Source organism: Leptosomus discolor, chromosome 9 (assembly GCF_034619465.1).
Source record: "Leptosomus discolor isolate bLepDis1 chromosome 9, bLepDis1.hap2, whole genome shotgun sequence".
Taxonomy (NCBI): Eukaryota; Metazoa; Chordata; class Aves; order Leptosomiformes; family Leptosomidae; genus Leptosomus; species Leptosomus discolor.
Window position 1 is genome coordinate 27,388,060 of NC_141399.1, and position 16,631 is coordinate 27,404,690.

General features: G+C 42.9%; 1 protein-coding gene across 1 annotated transcript; it reads left to right on the forward strand.

Moving 5' to 3' along the window:
• The first annotated feature begins 815 nt into the window (after positions 1–815).
• ZC4H2 (zinc finger C4H2-type containing) lies at positions 816–12,026 on the forward strand. Its single transcript, XM_086470314.1, has 5 exons — positions 816–904; positions 8,012–8,183; positions 9,207–9,379; positions 10,508–10,670; positions 11,800–12,026. Exons 1-5 carry the CDS (start codon positions 852–854, stop codon positions 11,911–11,913), a joined length of 675 nt encoding a protein of 224 aa, XP_086326440.1. The 5' UTR covers positions 816–851; the 3' UTR covers positions 11,914–12,026.
• Positions 12,027–16,631: the final 4,605 nt, after the last annotated feature.

Consider the following 16,631-nt stretch of genomic DNA (forward strand, 5'->3'; position numbering starts at 1 on the left):
AATGTGGATCCCTTAAGGCAGATCCTGGAAGAAACCAACTGTTATCTTCACAACTTAAAACACAGTGCTTAGTACATTACAGAGGCTGAAGGAAAATAATTGCCTGGCTGAGGAAAGACTGAGAGTCTATTAATCAGTCTCTGTAAAGTGCTCTGATGTTCTTGGCTGGAATGTCCATAGAAAGACAAATGGTCGCTTTCCTCAATACAACAGTTTTATTTGCATTCTGTTTTTCTTTTCCATAGTTACAGGTGCTACATATAGTAGCAGACATAAAAAAAGAAAAACCTTTTCTGAAAACTCTTTTCTAAACTCCAGACATATCATTCTGAGCATCTAGTAGAAAACAGCATGATAGTAATACTGGCTACAGCACACCTTTGTGTTGAAAAAGCATTTATGAAAATCGTGAACTCATTCAGCAATCTCTTAGTGCACGTTCGATAATTTTAACGAAATGCCAAACATTGCACAGATCTCAGGAGGAAGCCTTCTGCTCTTTTTGCACTCCTAACAACCTTTGACATAATGAGGTGTGACAAATTGATTTAAAATGTAGTGGCAGGAAGAAGGGCAGGAAGGCTCTGCTTTGGCAGGAAGAAGGGCAGGAAGGCTCTGCTTTGCCTTGTGGGTGTTGTAGTCTTTCTGCTGCCTATCTGCTCGGACAGCAATAGGAAGCTGGACTCCAAGTCCCACAGCTCCCACTAGAGCCTACCGCACAGGCTCAGAGACCATATGCTGGGAGGGGGTGACTACATTGTGTCTATTGTACGTTTTTTCTTTTTTTTTTTTTTTTTTTTCCCCTGGTATTTTGTACATTTCACAGGAGGTTTAAATCGGGAGTGAAAAGCATGGCAGATGAGCAAGAAATTATGTGCAAACTTGAAAGCATCAAGGAGATCAGGTATGTTTGCTTTGTGCCGCATCAGTTACATGAAGCAGCTTTTTCCTCGGGGGAGTGGAGGAGTTGCATCGATCTGAAAGTAGCTATTGTGCTACTGAGGGAAAGAAAACCACCGCTGGGCTTTATGCTAAGAGCTGAAAATACATTTTTCCAAGTAGAGAGGGAGCATCCGCTGCCGGGAATCGCTGCTGGAATGCGCAGTGAAGGGCGGCGGCGGCCGTGCGTTCCTGGAGAATTAGCCCGGAGTGGCACCACGGCGAGGAGGGGTGCGCGGGTGGGAAGGTCGCAGCAGCCCCACGCAGCGCGGGGAGTGGTGTCGGGCCGCGGGTGGTTTTTTAAGCCCCTTCAACTGTTATTCCTGAGGCTCTGCGTCATAAATCTATTACTTAGCCCCGCGCACTTCCCGCAGGAGCCCAGGCGGGCTGGGAAAGGAGGGGGATGGCGCGAAAAGCAGAGTCTGACCCCGCAAGCCGGGGACGGCCGTGTCCCCGAGAACGGCGCGGATGAGCGTCCGAGGAGGGCTCGGGCGCCCGCGCACGGCCGGGCGGGGACCAGCGGAGGGCCTAGGGCCGCTCTGCTCGGGGTGGCCGGACCCTCGGACGACCAGTGCCGGAGCCGTGGCCTGGGCGGGAGCGCGGAGCCAGTACGCACCTGGCGAGGGGGAGCAGCGGGGCCCGGGAGCGGCCGCGCTCGGCGGCGCCGCCCTGCCCTGCCCTGCCCGCCCGGCGGCTGAGGGGCGGCGGGGCCACCCCGCGGAGGTCTCCCCGCCTACGCGTCTGGCCCCCGCCCCGAAGCAGCGAGCAGGGCGGCGGGTGCCGCGCTGCCGTGGCGGGACGTGTGGGGACGCGCGGCACGAGTCTTTCCGCCGTCCCCTGGGCGAGCGGCGCAGGGCGGGCAGCGGGCTCTCCCCGCGACCCCCGGCAACGTCTCCAGGAGCTCGTACACGGCGTCCCCCGCCCGGCGTCAGGCTGGACATCCTCACCCCTGCGCTTGGGGCGCCGATTTTCAGGGTAAGGCCCGAGCAGTCTCTGTTCAGGAGGAATTCATGCGTCCGAAAGCCAAAACACGTTACCGAGCAAGTGGGGGCAGCGGTTTGGGATGTAGCTGGGAGGCGCGAGGCTTGCCGGGCGCGGGTGACCCCAGAGCGATGAGCAGTGTTTTGGGACGGGACGGCTGGCGAGGGGAGAGAGGCCAGGGAACAAAGGCGCCGCCACCGGCACTGCTTGCAGGCGGTCGCGGAGGCGGCTGGGTGGTACTGGCAGCACCGCGGAGCAGCAGCACCTGTCACGTATGGGAGAGGTGAACTGGGCAGCAGCGTACGGGCCTCTTCCTTCTTCACACAGTGCCACAAAGGTGAGCAAAGAGCACGCAAAAACACTTGTGTGTCTAGCATCCCCAAACTATTTGTAGAAAGAGATGAGACAACACATACTTTGCAGAGTAAGAACAATGCTTCTCTACTCAACTGTTAGGCAGGGTCTGTTTTAGTCACCTAATGCCTAGTATATTTTAAAATACAGATCTAAATATGGCCTACTACAGTTTGTGGTCCAATTATTATAACCATTTAAATATCTCGTTAAATTATCTTTTCAGAGAAAGTGGTATCCTGCACTTGGAAATTTATGGTGCATTTAGTTTTCCGATTTTATACTCAAAAGTATAATTACTGTAGTACTTTTTTGCTATTAGTTTGTGGCATAAGGTACTGTCAAGGTGACGTTACTAGCTTTAGTGTACAATGAAGTATCAAGAAAGTTGCTTGAATGTATTTTAAATTAAAAAAAAATGTCAAAAAGTCAATCCTACTGGCAGCGTTGATGTCAATTTTGAGTTGCCTTTAACAAAATCTCAGCAAATAAACTTTGTTTTTTCATCCCCAAATCTTTTAGAAGGAGCTTGTATTCTACAAAGAATTTCCTTCAAAATAAACATGAAAATTTCTTGTTTACAGACACACCTTTGATAGATTTGGCAGGCTTTAATTTAAGCTGACTTCCAAGTACTATCCTACAGGCAGCGAGGACAAAAGTCCTCACAATCAAAATCAAAGAAACTGCCCATTCCTGTAGTTGCTATCACTTATTAAAGGCAGCTTAGCAGGGTTTTTGAAGAGATTCTGGAATCTGATTTTGAAGACCTCTATCTATGTCCATATCTGTATCTATAGACACATACATATAATTTGTAGGCAATGGAATACTGCTGTCAGTAAACATATGTATATGTCCACAATCCACACATATCTGCACATACTTACTTATATGCATTAAGCAGTTCCACAGAAATAACACATCTTAAAATTAAGCAAATACTTGAAGACTGGACCTCAGTGTTCTGACTGGGAGGAGATAAAAGAGAATGAGAGTAAACTTATTGATGACAGATGCTAGTTTCACTGCTTAATGCCCGGTTAGGATACACTTAGTGATGACTGTCATCAGTGCACTGTAAGAACTTAAATAGAAGGGAAAAGAGTATGAGGGCAGGATTCATTAGGCAGTCTAGAAATCACGGTTTCTGTTACTGTGTGTTGCCTTATGCTAACACAAAGAGTTCTAATTCATGTACACTTTTTCTTTCCCAATATCAAAAGCTAATCATTTGGACTGAAACAATCCCCTGCAACTCATTTGTTGTAGCAATTTGGCAGAGAGTGGCAGCCAGGAAACTGATCTATTTCCACTGTCTCAGGTGAACGCATGCCATAAATAAAAGAGGAAATGGAAGAAACTGGGGACAAATACTCCCAGTTTCAGTAATCAAAGCTGTCATTACTAAATAAATGTTTTAAGTAAATGGCAACAATGAGACGCTGAAAACGGGTGGATGGCTGCATAGTACTTTTTAGTGGGATATTGCTACATTTAGAATGGAAGGCAGAGAGGATCTCTTACTGGTCTAAGTCCAGTATTTACATTCAGACTACGAGATGCCATTGTATAGTAAATGACAGAACCCCTCCAATAACATTTAAGATTACAATGTCGTAGCTACATACTTGAATTCTGTCTGCATCCAGGCTTCTTCTGCACTTCATCAACCTTCTACTAGTTGACTTACTCCATCAGCTATTTTTCACTCTTAATGATGATGTATGGACTTTCCAGAACTAGAATGACTGTGTATCTTTTAAAATAAATATATGCTCATAGGTATATAATTTGCACTTTCTATAATAAACGTACTATATGAAACAAAGTGAACACTATGGTGAGCTACAGTACAGACATAATAATCACACTTACCAAGTGAATTTTATCAAATTTGCATTTAAGTAGGTCTTCCACAGTATCTGTAAATGTCTCTGGGTGACCTCTGACATGACCTTATTTGTCACTGGCTTTTTCTATATCTATCTTTGGTCTGGTATTTCTTTTCTTAACAGTCATGGGTTGCCATCACTGGGATTAATAATCTGTATGTCCTAGGACTGACTTATACACAGGAAAGAACTTTACTGTTACGATTATTTCTGAAGTACCAATGCAAGGCAGAATTTTGTCTTATTTTGTTCTAAGAAAACAAGCAGCAGCCCCTCTGACCTTCAATTTTTTAATCGTTCTGTTTTAAATCTCCTTCATTCATATTATCCCTACCAGGCAGCCCATTTATGAATACATATTGGAGAAATTATTTATGATACTGTTTTTATCTCTTGCAGCTTTATAAACTCCTGAAGTGAGAGAGGGATGAACCCTAGTCATGTTACTAGCTATAATACTTGGAATAGATAGCCATAATTAGTTGTCCCAGGGACTGACTGCTTTCTGCCACGTTCTTCAACAAATGGTAGAAGCCCACTGTGCCAGCAATGCTTCATGCACTTAGAAAAGGTTACCAAAACTAGGTGCATAAGCAGATACTGAACCCACAAAGACTGATTTGGAAACAGAAATGAGGGCACTGAGAGGAGGATTCACAGACACAATGTCAGAGCCTCCCCAAGATGGATGGTGAAAGAGGGTGAGCTTTGGTCAAATGAAAGCAAGAACAGACACCTGCTGTATACTTTAAAGAGACCTCAGGCTGGCTTTAAAATTTCTTTGGGAATTTTGGTTGGAGTGAGAGAAAACAGTAACTGTTAAAGCCCAGGATATATATATTCTCCTGTTCTTATAAGTATGATATGGAGTAACAGTGAGATAAAACCATCCGTTCCTCAGTGCTGTGGGAGCAGTTTCAGAAAGAGCCCTTGGGAACTGGGTATGGAAAGGCCCCACAGAGGCTTAGGAATCCCCTTTCCTAGAAAAAGGTGATAGATCAGCTCCTCCAGGGGCTCAGTGCCTTCTGCTTCCATTAAAAACATCAGACCTGTGTGCTTGCTTCAATGGGAGCAAGTCCTAGGCTTGCCAATGTGATGCCCATCTACAAGAAGGGCTGGAAGGAGGATCTGGGGAACTACAGGCCTGTCAGCCTGACCTCGGTACAGGGCAAGATTATGGAGCGGTTCATCTTGGGTGCGCCTACACGGCAAGTGCAGGACAACCAGGGACTCGGGCCCAGCCAGCATGGGTTCATGAAGGGCAGGTCCTGCTTAACCAACCTGATCTCCTTCTATGACCAGGTGACCTGCCTAGTAGATGAGGAAAAAGCTGTGGATGTCATCTGTCTGGACTTCAGTAAGGCATTTGACACAGTCTCCCACAGCATCCTATTGGACAAACTGGCGGCTCATGGCTTAAGACAGGTGCACTCTAAGCTCAGTTAAAAACTGGCTGGACGGCCAAGCACAGAGAGTTGTGATGAATGGAGTTAAATCCAGTTGGCAGCCGGTCACAAGCGGTGTCCCCCAGGGCTCAGTTTTGGGGCTGGTCTTGTTTAACATCTTTATCAATGACCTGGATGAGGCAATCGAGTGCACCCTCAGCAAGTTTGTAGATGAAACAAAATCAAGCAGGAGTGTTGATCTGCTTGAGGGTAGGAAGGCTCTGCAGAGGGACCTGGACAGGCTGGTTCGATGGGCTGAGGCCAATGCTATGAGGTTTAACAAGGCCGAGTGCCGGGTCCTGCACTTGGGTCACAACAACCCCATGCAGCGCTACAGGCTTGGGAGTGAGTGGCTGGAAAGCTGCCTGGTGGAAAAGGCCCTGGGGGTGCTGGTTGACAGCCAGCTGAACATGAGCCATCAGTGTGCCCAGGTGGCCAAGAAGGCCAAACAGCATCCTGGCTCGTATCAGCAATAGTGTGGCCGACAGGAGTAGGGAAGTGATCGTGCCCCTGTACTCAGCACTGGTGAGGCCTCACCTTGAGTACTGTGTGCAGTTTTGGGCACCACAGTATAGGAAAGACGTTGAGGTGCTGGAGTGGGTCCAGAGAAGGGCAACAAAGCTGGTGAAGGGTCTGGAGAACAGGTCTTATGAGGAGCTGCTGAGGGAACTGGGGTTGTTTAACCTGGAGGAGGCTGAGGGGAGACCCTATCGCTCTCTACAGCTACCTAAAAGCAGATTGTAGTGAGGTGGGAGTTGGTCTCTTCTCCCAAGTAACTAATGACAAGAGGAAATGGCCTCCAGCTGCACCAGGGGAGATTTAGATTGGATATTAGGAAAAATTTCTTTACTGAAAGAGTGGTTAGGCTTTAGAACTGGCTGCCCGGGGAGGTGGTGGAGTCACCATTCCTGGAGGTGTGCAAAAGACATACAGATGCGGTGCTCAGGGTCATGGTTTAGTGGTGGGCTTGGTAGTGTTAGGATAGAGGTTGGACCTGATGATCTTAATGATTCTAAGTCTGGGCCTAGTGGGAATGGAAGTCACACGCCCAGTTCTAGGATTGGGGTGAAATCCCTGTTCTGGGATTTCATTGCTAACCTGATAGACAGCTTCCTATAATCTACAGACTGCATTCTATAGTCTGCTTTGCTGCTTATGGTGAATTTGAATAAAACTTATCCTACTTTGCATTGGGACAGCAATAGGATATTTAAATATGAATGCAAACGTCTTCTTCCCCATGCCCTTCTTACATCATGCCTGTAGGATGTCTACTGTGTTATTCAGCATTGCACTTGGAAACCAATATGCACCTATTTGTACTAGGCATTAGATGACTAAAAAAGGAATGTTACAGTCTTGATTGTTTCACACAAGGTAAAGCAAGGAGTCCTGGACCTCTTGATTACATACATGCCCGAAATGTGATGTTGCAGCCACTGGTTAGAAACAGAGAGGTGTTCTTGACACATTGGTTACCCAGTATCAGTCTAACTTCCAGCACAGGAAAAATAACTAAAGCCTCTTCATTAACTATATCGCAGGAACAAGAACAGTTTGTTTGTTCTGTTCAACAGCTTGGACAAGTGTTGAATCACAACAGCAGTAGGCTGTTCTGCTGTTTAAAACTGTCTAATGACTGAAACTCACAATCCTTGATTATAAGCTTTGAAGGGAGAGATCAGGACTGAGTCTCTAAACATTTTTGCTGTGGAATTATGGATTGGCACGAAAAAAAAATCAGAATGCAGGATATGGGCAGAAACATTTATAAATATATGACAGGTACTAGATTTTAGCAAAGAACCAAGAGAATGCAGAGTTACTTGCAAGTGGGATGCTGATGGCCAGTGTTATTTGAGTTTTTACTAATCTGATATGTCATTGCTCTACCATTTTCTTTAACCTGACGTTGAAACGAGTGGTTTAGCCATTCAAATTACTGTCCACATAAGTTTTAGTCAGTTTATATGTCACTATAATTACCTCCAATTCATTTTACATTTCTCAGAATCCTGTGCTAAACCTCCCAGATTTTCTGGATTTCTCTTATTTTGGAACTAGGGTATAATCAGAGTTAACTGATGTAGTAGAACTCTGTTGATACAAATTCTCTGAATCTGAATCTACAGTAACTGTTAAAGTGTGACAATGTTCTGTTAATTTCATAATTCAGTGCAAGAATTCTCATAGCACTGAAAAGCTCAGCAAAAGAGCTGGGATTAGAATTCAGTTCTCTGATTGCACTTTGTCCTTTCTCAGATACATTTAATCTCACCCTTGTCTATTACTGCTATTCCCTTCTTCCATCTATTCACATATAAAGTGATGCCTCACAAAAATATGTTGCAGTGACTTACTGTTGTCTCTCTATTTCTAATTATCACTGGGATCCAGGAATAAGACTTTGCAGATGGAAAAAATAAAGGCACGACTGAAAGCAGAATTTGAAGCCCTGGAGTCTGAGGAGAGGCATCTGAAAGAATACAAACAGGAAATGGACCTGCTGCTGCAAGAGAAGATGGCCCACGTGGAGGAGCTGCGACTGATCCATGCTGATATTAATGTGGTATGCAACAGTCCAGCTGCAGACAGCCTGACTGAGACACAGGTGTATATGAATCATTCCACAGGTTGTGGGATTGTGCACATCAGTGAACTATTGCTGGTTCATTTATCTGGACTTTACAACACCATCCTAGGATCCTACAAAGAGTGCAAAGTGAATTCACCTCAGGATAATTGTTTTTTCCTGTCTGTGTTGGGCAGGATATTTCGTAATGTTGGCATAGTAAGCATTTGCACCAAGAGGATAGATAACCAAGCCCATTGGGTCTACAACTTTACCAGTAGCCACAGTAACATCACTGTGGGAGTCCCACACCAACAGGTCTTCCTGTTAGTCTTTTCTCATTTGGCACCTGGAAACAGAGAAACCATGGCAGCTAGGTGGGACTTTTGATGGGAGGTTTTTGGAAGAAAAGAGATTTGTGGAAAATATGATTATTTGTTAGGTTCTTCGTAAGAGCTGACCTTCATCACCGAGTGGAACACGAGCCTGAAGGGAATTAACACAAATGAGAGAAAAGCAGTTTATAAATAAGGAAGATTAGCCAATTAGAGGGGCTAAATGGGGAATATATTTTTAAACCTGCAGTTTTTACGTCATGTTAGGGCACTTATATGAATGTACAATGGTTTCTAGCTCTGAAGGTATCTGTGCTTTGCACCAGAAGAAAAAATTTGCCACTCTAAGCAAGTACAAGCTATGTACTGATGTGCAGACTGCGTTTATTTATCACTTGAAATGTCTGTTCCGCTACCCAGTCACATAATCTCAGTCTGTTTCATCCTCCCCTTTTTCCTGTCAGATTGTCTTTTTCTCTGCATCTCGTATGTCACTTTCAGTTGCTTCCTCCTTGCCCAGTGTCCATTCTCCCAGTATCTAAACTCTTTGTTTTACTACTGCATTGTCTCCAATCCCTTCCAGCTTGAGTGAGAAAAATCTCTTCTTTCTAATACAGACAGTTGCTCAATCAGAGAGCTATTAAAGGAACAGTTCTTTAAAAGCATGTCCACCCTCCTGTTTCAGATGGAGAATACTATCAAGCAGTCTGAGAATGATCTCAACAAGCTCTTGGAATCTACTCGTCGCCTGCATGAGGAGTACAAACCCCTGAAGGAGCATGTAGATGCTTTGCGGATGACTCTGGGATTGCAGAGGCTGCCAGATCTATGTGAGGAGGAAGAGAAACTGTCCCTTGAGTAAGTCTCCAAAGCAAACATCATCTGGCTTTACACCTTCTCTCAATTCTACTGGTTATTTTGTCATTTTACTTCTGTTGGTAGGTTGAAAAAAGAACTTAAGAGGTAAGCATGAAAAAAAAAAGTTAACAAAAAAGGGATGTGAGAGCACATGCATTTGCTAACATTCAGTCTGGTTTGGCTGGAAGTTAATTTCAGATTATTCCAAACTGCAAACTCTACATATGACGTGCAAAAATTCAAGGGTGGTTGGTTCTCTAGATTTTTATACCATATGCTGCTTTTTCTAGCAACTTTTTTTTCCTGAAAATAATTTTTTTTTCTTGTTTAGCAAGCAGAGGTAGGAGGCAATACAAGAAAGGGATACAAAACAAGTGTTCTTCAGTTGGTTTGCGCTGCTGCTAGTCAGAATTTTCGGTTTTGCTGCATGCACTTGGCAGTGGCATTTAGCCATATACCTATGACTGTTAACAAGTAAGTTTACCCTAGATGTGGAATAGATTGGGTATAAGCTAGGTGGGGGAGGGTGACAGAATTAGCTGCTGTTCAAAGAACAGTGTCCTTTGTTTAACAGATCAGTTTTAAATGCAAGTGATGTTTTAAGAAACTTACATTTATCTTAAAACCCGGCACATTTGGCCATAATTTTCTCAGATGCAGTTTTCAAGATTTCTTTTGCATTTCTTCAGAAATGCTGTTTTCCCTTCCAAGCACCTTGACACTACAAAGAATGTATTAATCTATTGCATACAAATGTATTAATTTTAACAGAATAAAATGTAAAAACTTAAGTTTGACAAAGCATCTAAAGCTGTTAAAGATAAAATATACATGTTGTCTATTTTCCATCCTATTAGATTTATATCCAATTGTACATCAAGATACCTCAGAAACTAACAAACTGGAATTTGGCTGAAGTGCAAATACAGCATTTAATACAGAAGAAAAGACCACCAGTTCTACTTATGAACTAGTCCAAGCGGTGTCTAAGCATAGGCAGTATGACTGTAGTGGAGAAACATGATAGGGAAATGGGATCAGTTATATTTTAACACAAAATAGTCTTTACAAACTAATGGAATACTCCAGAAGGTGGTTATATTTTTTATTTGTTTTTCTTTTATCTAGCTACTTTGAAAAGCAGAAAGCGGAATGGCAGACAGAACCACAGGAGCCTCCCATCCCAGAATCTCTGGCTGCAGCTGCAGCCGCTGCCCAACAGCTGCAAGTGGCTAGGAAACAAGACACCAGACAGACAGCAACTTTCAGACAACAGCCACCTCCAATGAAGGTCAGGAGATGGAATGCGCTGGGTTTTCTCTTTTATCACTGGAATGTATTATGTTTATAAAGTTGATCAGTATTTATGAAAAGGAAGAAAGATGTGTCCTGATTTTGGTGGTTTAAATGAAGAGCAATGCCAGTACACTTAAAGTAACAGCACCAGTGATCAAGGGTTAAGGACAAGGCTCTGTATTATTTGACTCCTTTATGACTTAAGAGTCTCCATCAGCAGAGACATAGGCAATTCCCACTCCTCCTGTGTTTCATGTGGGAGAAAGTCATGTTAGGAAAAAAAAATGCTAGGCAAAAGAAGAACTAATAGCTGGGAGTTAATCCCAGATGGATTCTTATTAGAAGCCATGCACATATTTTATGAGGGAGAGTAATTACTGATGGTACAAATTACCAGGAGAGGTGACTGTTTCTGCACTTCTTGGGATCTTCAAGACTAATGTATGGATTAATGTAACCTAAGCGCAGGCACTTAAGTGACAGTTTTACTCAGCTCCTCCTGTAGTCAGCAAAAAGAGCTAAGTAATTCCATAGGGGTATTCATCCCACCCAAGTTCCAGAGGGTCACTGAGTAAGGAGGCAAACTGACCTAAGTACACTCCTTAGTTATGAACTTACTGTCTGGAGTCAGGCCATCAAAAAGTCTGCCTGAAAGTAAGATGCTTCAGTCAAATGGAAGTTAAAGAGCTTATTGTGGAACAGAAGGGCAGAGTCCTGTATCTCGTGTTGAATAAGTGGAATTCATCTGCTCCTGCCTTGAATTCTGTGACATCACAGTTGCCCTTCACTGTAACTTCCCTGACTCAGTGAGCTATTAGGCGTGTAAACATCTTTAAAACATGTGGAACGTTTAAATAGAATTTAATGTTCAAGTTACCAATACATGCCTGAACCACGTGTTTGCTGAACTGTAGTTTCAGTTCAATAAGATACTCACAGCTGGCTTGAAATTCGTGTACAATCCAGAGACCTGGATTGTATAGAACGTAGCATTGGTTTGCCTTTGAAGGCAAGAAACCTTAGTTATTTTTTCCTGTACTGTAACTTGGAATACAATATTCAATAACCAACATAACAGTGTCACTTAAATGTTTGTAACAAGAAGGTGCAATGTTGCATTTCAGGCATGTTTATCGTGTCACCAACAAATTCATCGGAATGCGCCCATATGTCCACTCTGCAAAGCGAAGAGCCGATCTCGGAATCCCAAAAAGCCCAAGAGGAAACAGGACGAATGAAACCCAGAAGATTGACAAGCAAACACATGACCTGTTCCAGTACTCTTCCAGTAGAACTGCAAAGGTGGCCAGACTTCTACTGAAGTGCAGACTCGAGTATGACCGACCCATTGTTTTCTATTTAATGCAATGTAAGCACAATGTTCCTGTTCTGTCTTAATTTCCTTCCAGTCCTTAGGATTTGGTTTTAGGAAAGTAAGTATTACTGGTGCTATAATTCGACATTTCAATCATTCCATCTTTTGGACTCCTAAACAAAGTAGAATTCTTATGCCAGTATCCTAAATGCCAGGCTATTCCTATTGGCCAAATGTGATTACCACAAATGCTTTTATGTTCTCTGTTTAAAAACAGATGTTACTAAAAGGTTATTCTGTTTTCTCCTGACAACAGGAGACTATTTGAAATGCTGAAATAGCAGACGGTTTGTTTCAGTAAAGAACAATTCGTTTTCCAAGCTAGTAACACTGCATAGGTTTGGGTATCCAGTACAGCTCTTTTTATACAGGAAATGTTTAGGGGAAAAAAAAATACAGCAAATCAGTGCATTAAGGACACACGTAAGTGTTGATTTACTGGAGTTCAATTGTACCATTCCCTCAAATGACTTAGAAATGGGAAGGGTATCAAGTTGCTGGCTGTGTATGAATTTCTAAAACTGATGTAATTTGTCATGCTTTAACATCTTAATATGGTATTATTTTCAGCTGTCAGAACACTGATTGACTTAAGTACAAGGCTCAAATGTATTAGTGGTCCTCCTAGGCTCTATGGCCAACCAGCTCACTGTGGTTTTCTAGGAAACGTGCATGAAATATCCCAAATCTCTATGCAACGGACTGCAACATCAGCCATTCTGCACATCTATTCCTGGTTTCTACAGCCAATACCTCCCTTGGCAGACATACCCTTCACTGGAGCACAGGGAAGTTCAGTAACATGGAACAGTGTCAACTAAAAATTACGTATTTCACCAGAACTGCCTGGCTTCAGTGTCATCATCCTCCCTCAACCAAAACTTCCTAATTTTGTGTCTTTTAATAGGTCACTTTCAAGTAAGCTTTATTTCAGCCCACGTTTTTTTCTTGCTCTGTATATGTGCCAATAGAACCCCAACGGAAGGATCCTTTAGACCACTCCCTGCGTCTTCCCTTTGTTTCACCTCATGTAACAACAGCTCCTCCAGTGGGAACAATGGCAGTGACCCAACTACAGAACCAGGGCTTAAAACATACTCATTTCTAATACCAGTTTTGTTACCACCTTTGCTGTCTAAATTGATCTCAAATATTAAGTATTTTTTTCCACTAACTACAGGAGGCAGGGACTGTCTGTTTACATTCTTCTCTCTTTAGCCCAGGTTTTCCTCTACTATTATGTTAGAGAAGTTATACTGAGAACTTTGCATGTTAAATAGGAAGAACAGGGAAGCCCCAAGTCTCTAGTCAGACCTTTTTGTCAAGTGCTTGGGACGGTACAAATCCACGTAAACCAGTTTTACTGGCCAAATCACATACATTGCCATTAATTTCCCAACTCTGCCACAAAGTACACGAGTATTTTATTGAATGCACTCCTATAATTTATGCCAAGTTCAGTTAGTATTCTCCCACTTTAATGTTTCATAGCCAAATAAACATCTGTCAACAGCAGAGACAGAATGTGGACCACGTGCCCTGAAAATATATGAAAAGCAGATTCTGCTAGCTGAATTACTGGCCTTCAGTCTCTGAGATAGAAATAATGGAGGACAGTCTGACCCCATGCTCCAAATGGCAGTAGTGTGCTAACTCCATCATTATGCACGTTTCCTAACACAAATACTGGATTCTGCTTTCAAATATCAGATGGCCACATGCTGCGTACCCTGTTCAGAGCAACTCCTGTTGAGTTTAAGGGAAAATGCGCACAGAGTTAAAGGGCAGTATATGGACTCTCCCAAAGTGCATGCATAAGAGCAGCAAACTTTGATGACATATAAGAAGTAGTGACAATGGTGAATGGGCAAATGGTCTGCAATGAAGTAGTACAAATAGGATAAATTTGTAGAAACTTCAACTTACAGTTCTGAAATAGGGTTAGTCATAGCTGCTCTCACTTCACTGTTGCTTTGCCAGGTTCCTTCTTTCTTGGGAGATCTCTAGAGCTCTAAACTGAAGTATGCTTAAGGATGCACTGTTTACTAATTTAGTATGGCAGTTCTGTATTTTTACTTTTTTAAACTAGTCTCTTGTGCCCTCATGTTTAACAAGGTTTATTTTTTTTTTAAAAAAAAAAGGAAAAAATGTGAATGACATACTGTGTATCAATCACGTACTGGCATTTACAAATCTGTTTTCACAACATTTACAAAATTCTGCCATAGGAATAGTGTGCATTGCTGAGAATGAGTCTGAGTCAACAGTGTGCCCTGGCAGAGCCAAAAGGGCCAACCGTGCCCCGAGGTGCATCAAGCACAGCCTAACTAGCTGGCCAAGGGAGGCGACTGTCCCACTCTACGCTGCACTGGTGCAAGCTTGAGTACTGTGTGCAGTTTTGGACATGTCAACATAAGAAGGACATCAGACTATTGGTGTCCAGAGTAGGGCAACCAAGATGGTGAAAGGAGGTCTCAAGGGCAAGACTTAGGAGGAGTGGCTGAGGTGACTTGGTTTGTTCAGCTTGAAGAGAAGGCTGAGAGGGGGCCTCATTGCAGTCTACACCTTCTACACAAGGGGGGCAGGAGAGGGTGACCAGCTACAGGACACAAGACAATGGAATGAAGCTGCATCAGGGGCAGTTCAGATTGGACATTAGGAAAAGGTTCTTCACTGAGAGGGTAGTCAGTCAGTGGAACACGCTGCCCTAGGAAGTGGTCACAGCACCAAGCCTGTCAGAGTTGAAGGAGCATCTGAATGACACTTAAGTCACACAGTTTAGTGTTCGGCAGTCCTGCGAGGAGCAGGGAGTTGGACTTGATGATCCCTACGGGCCCCTTCCAACCCAAGGCAGTCCATGATTCTAACCGTATCAAGGAGACAAAATCTGTATTATGTATTAAGGGATCCTGGGGGTGGGGGGAGGGAGGGAGGGAAGCAGTACTTTTCATATGGAACCAGTATTCTCCTTTTCTCTCACAGATTAATTAAGGAAGTTTAACTGAAGAGTTCTTCTTGTGGCAGCCCCAGGCTCTTTTCTCCCAGGCACCCTTCTCAAGAGGCTAGAACAATAATTATTAATTATTGATTTCTTGTTTGTTAGTCAGAGGAGGAAGCTGTCTGAAGTACAGTTCTTACAACAAGTCTATTGCATTTTTGCTCTGTGGAGCAACAATGGCCTCTTCCTTTGTACCTAAGGTTCTTCGGGGATACTTCTTCACTTGGCTTAAATTCATTCTTATTTGGGTTAAATTCTTGTAATAGCATCAAAGAGACACTTCACAAAGCTTACAAGACTTTTATATTACTAAAGTCTGGTTTAACCCTGGCTTTGTCATTCCCTTTTCAATGGGTATTCAAGTGACAACAAAATCACTGAATTATTTTGTTATTGATGGTTTCCAGGATCTTCTCCTGGTGCCTCACCTGCCTCAAAGCATAGTCCTGTTGTTCTGCAACCAAATGGCAAAAAAAAAAATCACAAGCCTCTCCCCCTGCCCCCCACCTTAAGCTCATGCTAAAAGATGCAAACACTCTACTGTATCTAAAGGCTTTGCTATAGAAATTGTCCTACATAAGCTGGAGTACATCAGTTGTTCAAACTTTAGTGCCAAGGACCCCATTAACTATAGAGAAAATGTAAGCCAAATTTTAATACTTGCACTTTCTGAATTCAACTTTAGCTTTCTGAACAGGACACTGACTGAACCTGGCAGTGGCTTCAAGTTACAGAATCTAATTTTGAAAGAATAGCCATGGATGTATTACTCTAAAAAGCAGACTATTCAAGAAATGAAGACTTTACTGGCACTTTTATTTAAAGTGCTTTCCCTCATTTTGCAGTTTTCTAATTCCTCTGACATTTTCATTTTAGCATTTCAGTATTTTAGCAATATCTGGCATTTTCACTGGCTTCTGTGTGTTTTAAATATTTTACTCCTGTGCCCAGTAGGAGTAACAATGTGCTACCTGTTTAATTTGTTTGTACAGTCCTTTTTAATAAATGTTTGTTTCATGTCATGCTTTCTTCCTGCAGAGTATTTTCACATCTGTTATTTGCTTATGCTACTGAGAAGCAGACATATCTCTTAATTTTACAGGACGCAATTAGCCACAATTTTTACACCTTTATAGAAACTTTATGGAGATGAATATGGAGAAAGAGACATCCATTCTAATGAGCTTTAGAAAACAGAAAGGTGATAGCAAGATGTGTTTTAATCTAGATAAACTTCTCAGTCACATTTCTGGAACACAAACCACTGTTGTGCTTAAGCTCCAAGATTTCTGCATCTGCATAAGAGTCACAGAAACAGTGTCTAATTCCCCAAACCAGGTACTTCTGAAACAAACCTACTATCTGCTACCACTGGCTACTAACACTGGAACTGGATAGTTTGCACGCATAAAAATGCGTAATTTGCACTGTCAGGTGTCCAGTTATGAAACTCAGACCCAGAAAAATAACAAGGAAATCGTGTCCCTCTGCTGAAAGCTCTGACTTGGGGGTTTATTTCAGTTTGTAACTGATTCACAGAGCTCCAGCTGGAACTAGTTCCCAGTCAATTTAAACTAATTCAA